The 4,669-nt window shown below is 39.5% G+C and overlaps 1 protein-coding gene across 1 annotated transcript; it reads left to right on the forward strand.

Annotated features, from left to right (window-relative positions):
- The first annotated feature begins 1,264 nt into the window (after nucleotides 1-1,264).
- LOC113077249 (zinc finger BED domain-containing protein 4-like) lies at nucleotides 1,265-4,344 on the forward strand. Its single transcript, XM_026249698.1, has 2 exons — nucleotides 1,265-3,684; nucleotides 3,915-4,344. Exons 1-2 carry the CDS (start codon nucleotides 2,163-2,165, stop codon nucleotides 4,304-4,306), a joined length of 1,914 nt encoding a protein of 637 aa, XP_026105483.1. The 5' UTR covers nucleotides 1,265-2,162; the 3' UTR covers nucleotides 4,307-4,344.
- The last annotated feature ends 325 nt before the right edge of the window (nucleotides 4,345-4,669 follow it).

Raw genomic sequence — 4,669 nt, forward strand, 5'->3', positions numbered from 1 at the left:
ACAGAGAACTTGTATTTAGCTGGAAGCAATGATTTGAAGGTAAAAACATTGATGGATATGTTTGTTACAAAATTGCAGATTTTCTCTTCACCAGACATTAATTGATGAACTGGAGTGATGTGGGTTACTTGTGGATTATTGTGATGTTTTTTTTTATTTTTTTATCAGCTGTTTGGACTCTCATTTTGATGGCACCCATTCACTGCAGAAGATCCATAGGTGAGCAAGTGATGGAATACTCCATTTCTCCAAATCTGTTCTGATGAAGAAACAAGTTTAACTACATCTTGGATGGCATGAGGGTGAGTACATTTTAAGCAAATCTTCATTTTAAGGTGAACTATTTCTTTAAGTTTGTTTTAATGAAGGTTTAATTCAAATCACTTACCTTAAATAGACCATACGAGATAGTTGTCTTAAAATATCCATTAAAAAACACGCTACAATGTTGCTTAGTTCATGCACATAAAAGTAAATAGTGAACGGTGAAGTGCAATTGCATTTAGCAGACATGGGGACTTGTGACTTGGTGACTTGGACTCGAGTCGACTCGAGTCGCTATTTTTATGACTTGTGACTTGACTTGACAAAAAATAAAATACTTGAGACTTGACTCGGACTTGGAAGTTAAAGACTCGGGACTTGACTTGACTTGAGACACGATGACTTGAACGACTTGAGTGTTAATTACATCATGTTTTCAGTTTGAATATAAAATATATAAATTATAATTTTTTTAATTCTCAGCGCAGGCTGAGAATAGCGTTGTCGTCACTGGATCACCACACTATCATTAGTCGTGCCCTCTCGTACCTTACGCACACCACGCCCACTTAGATCAAATATAACATCACATCAACATGTCAGCCGGAGGGGTACCGAGGGTCATCGCTTTTGGCTTCAATAATTTTGTACAAGATGGCAAAAGAAGAACAGCGTTTTGCAAGACATGCAACATAAAAATCTCTGACAGCCAGACGACAACCTCCAATTTCATCCGTCATCTGAAGAGCCATTCTGCCCAGTAAGTGCTTGTCAATTTGTTAATGTTATCTGTTAGTTGGTAGTTAGCTAATGTAATAATAGCTAAAGTAGCCATTAAAGTTTGTTTCAGCGATTTCAGGCCCAAAAAAAGGCCCAAACATAAATTATCACATTCATCAAATGTTTCCTAACGATCCGCTAGCAGGCCGTCAAAAAACGTGTTTCTTGCAGGTGTGGCGCTGGGGCTAAGCCACAAATATTTTGTTACCTTGTCTTTCTATTAGAGCAAAAAAAATAATCAGAAAAACAAATGTGAATAAGACTACAGCTGCCGCGATTACCTAAACATGAAAAAAGTGCATATTACAGTTTTGTATATATATATTTTCCCTTTGCATTAAAGGTACTCACGACGTGATTTTGCAGCGTTGAGCATTGTAGCCAATCACAGACATGTCTGTTAAACGCATTGGCCAATCAGAGACGTGCAAATGAGTCGCTGTGCTGAAGATCAACGCGAGCTCAACGAGTTCTACACTTTCACAAACCTGTCATTATTATTGGCAATAAACTTTAGATGCAAATAAGAGATTCACTACAAAATATTTGATATTTTTTATGCTGCTCTGATGCACTCCATTAGGACTATAGTATAAGCAGGCTAACAAATAAAGTAATATTATTCTAATATGATTATTTCTTATATTGGAATATATAGGAGTTATCTGTATAATTTATAAAACACTATGGCAAGGTAATGTTTAACTTATATATATTTTTTTTCTTTCTTATTACATTTTATATTATCTCACACATGGATCACATTTTCTATAATGTCTAAAATCTAAATCAAAATACATATCTGATATGACTTATATTGTTTGTTTTATGCTAATTATTTCATTCACATTTTCAAGGATTAAAGATTAAATGGAAAAAAATAAAAATGATTGCACAGCATTCAATTAGGTGGTGATATGCACTAAGCATGTAAACAACTAATGAACAAAAGAAGAAAGAAACAGTTGGCATGCTTTTTCTTAGCGCCCGTTTCTATAGTGACTCGTCGATTCATCGCTCTGTTGAGAATGTCTTGAGTCTTAACCAGGAACATACACTGAAGTAGCATTGTCCACTAATAAGAATCAGTGGAGAAGGGCAATGTCTGGAAGATTTTGATGCTAAGCATTATAGTAAATAAAAACTACAAAAAGCCTCAAACAACTATTTTTTTTAACCGTATATCATGTTTTCATGTCTGCCCGATCATACAGTACATCCCATTCTTGTTTTTGCATCTGTTTCACAGATATGCAGAGTATGAAAGGGCAAGAAACGCCTGCACTGATGCTACACAGCCTGCGATTTCCCAGTTCCTCCAGTCTCGTCCTCAGGAAGCCTATTCAACTAATCATCCAAGACAGAAGGCCATAACAAATGCCATTCTAAGAGACCTGGTGATAGGATGTAGCATGCCTCTTTCAATCACTGAGAATGGACATTTCAGACACTTCATGTCTGTGGTTGACTCCAAGTACCAGCCTGCCTGTCGTAGGACAATAACTTCAAAGATAGAATCTCTTGTTGCAGAGACTAAAGAGAAAATAAAAGTGCTTCTTGCTAGTGCAGACCATGTATCAGTTACAGTGGATATTTGGTCAGACAGGAGAATGCGTGGCTTTTTGGGAGTCACTGGCCATGTTTTGGCAACATCTGAGGGAGTTCAGCTGAAATCATACTTGCTTGCCTGCAACAGATTCAAAGGAACTCACACAGGAGAACGGATATCAGAAGCCTTTGATTCCATATGTGATGAATATGACATCAGACAAAAACTTGACTTTGTTATTTGTGACAATGCTGCTAATATGAAGCGAGCATTTACAGTGTGTTTTCCAAAAGAGCAAGATGGTGAAGTAACTGATGACGACAATCTGGATGATGCAGAGTTGTGGGAAGACCTCTCCAGAGGTGAATGGGAGACTGTGGACCGCATGATCAACAGAGGAAGTCCTAAACGTCAGCAATGCTTTGCCCATACGCTGCAGTTAACTGTTGGTGATGGTCTCAAAGATGCACGGATCATGAACAGTACCTTTGCAAAATGCTCCAAACTGAGCTCACTCCTGCATACATCCAGCACCTTTAAAGATGCTTTTGAAGATAAGTTTGGGCAGCGAGGGATACCTGCTGCTGTGAATACACGGTGGAATTCAACTCTCCGCCAAGTCAAGGCAGTGCTCTCATTCAGTCATCAGGAACTGTGCAGTGTTGCTCAGGACACAGGCCACAGTGAGCTGGTCTTCTCAATTAGGGAGTGGAATCTGATGAAGGAGCTTTGTGATGTGCTACAGCCATTTGCCGAGGCCACCGATCTTACTCAGGGAGAGAAGATTGTGACGGTCAGCTCTGTCCTCCCCTGTGTATTGTCACTAAACCACCATTTGGAAAAACTCAAACAGCAAGTGCGCTTTCTGAGAAGCATGATCCATAACCTGCAATGCTCTCTCAAGAAAAGATTCCGGGGGATCTTTGTTAATCTGAAAATGTTATCAGCAGCATCAGGAGAAGAGCTGCCATTTGCTGACCCACTCTACATCAGATCAGCTGTCCTGGACCCAGCTTTCTCCATGATGTGGCTTCAGCATGATGTGCTTGTCACCGATGACATAAAGAATGACATTGTTGACATGGTGAAAGGTCAGTGATTTTTTTTTTTACATGATATACAGTTAGGCATGTCACCATTATCAAATTATGGAAATTTAATTCATAACAGTTGTATAAATAATATAATACATCTTTAGAGCTGATTTTGCAAGCATATCAAACTGAGCTGTGAAATAATGAATGAGGAAGTTCACTTTCTAACAATCATGGTTTCACACTTGTCCTTTAAATTAAATTAACTTTTTTGTCGTTTTTATAAGATCTGATTCTACGTGAGGTGCGACCTGACACAACATCCCAGAGTCCTGGATTCCAAGAGGCTGAAAATGAAAACCAGGAGGAAGAGAGCACTGGCTTATTCTCAGAGTATAGAAAACGCCGCAAGCAGGACACAGCCACCAACCCAGAGACACAACTAAATAACTATTTTGGTCTTTGTTGTGGGCAAGCTTGTCTGTCCTTCTGGGATGCAAACAGGGGTATCCTCCCTGCACTTTTTCCGGTTGCAATGAGAGCTTTTTCAGTGCCGGCTTCAAGTGCCCCAGTTGAAAGGGTCTTCAGTCATGGTGGGATCATCATGAGGCCACATCGTGCTCGGCTTGCAGACAAGACCCTCTCAAATCTTATATTTTGCAAGTGCAATACCTTGTAAAAGAGGTAATGACTTATGGATGTGTGTGTGTGTGTGTGTGTGTGTGTGTGTGAGTGTGAGAGAGTGTGTGAGAGACAGAGAGTGTAAGTGAGCAAGAGTGAGTGAGTGTTTTGTGTGTGTGTGAGAGAGAGAGAGAGAGAGTGTGTGTGTGTGAGAGAGAGTGCGATTGTGAGAGAGAGAGTGTGTATTAGAGAGAGTGCGTGAGTGTGTGTGTGTGTGTGTGTGTGTGTGTGTGTGTGTGTGAGACAGAGCGAGAGACATGTAACAAAGTTTAATGTTGTATGTAAAGGGAGGTGTTCAGAGAGGAGTCTGTTGGATGTTAAGCAGTTATTTGTTTTATGGACTCAATGTTGAAAATATAAG

The sequence above is a fragment of the Carassius auratus genome, unplaced genomic scaffold (genome assembly GCF_003368295.1).
Source record: "Carassius auratus strain Wakin unplaced genomic scaffold, ASM336829v1 scaf_tig00022046, whole genome shotgun sequence".
Taxonomy (NCBI): Eukaryota; Metazoa; Chordata; class Actinopteri; order Cypriniformes; family Cyprinidae; genus Carassius; species Carassius auratus.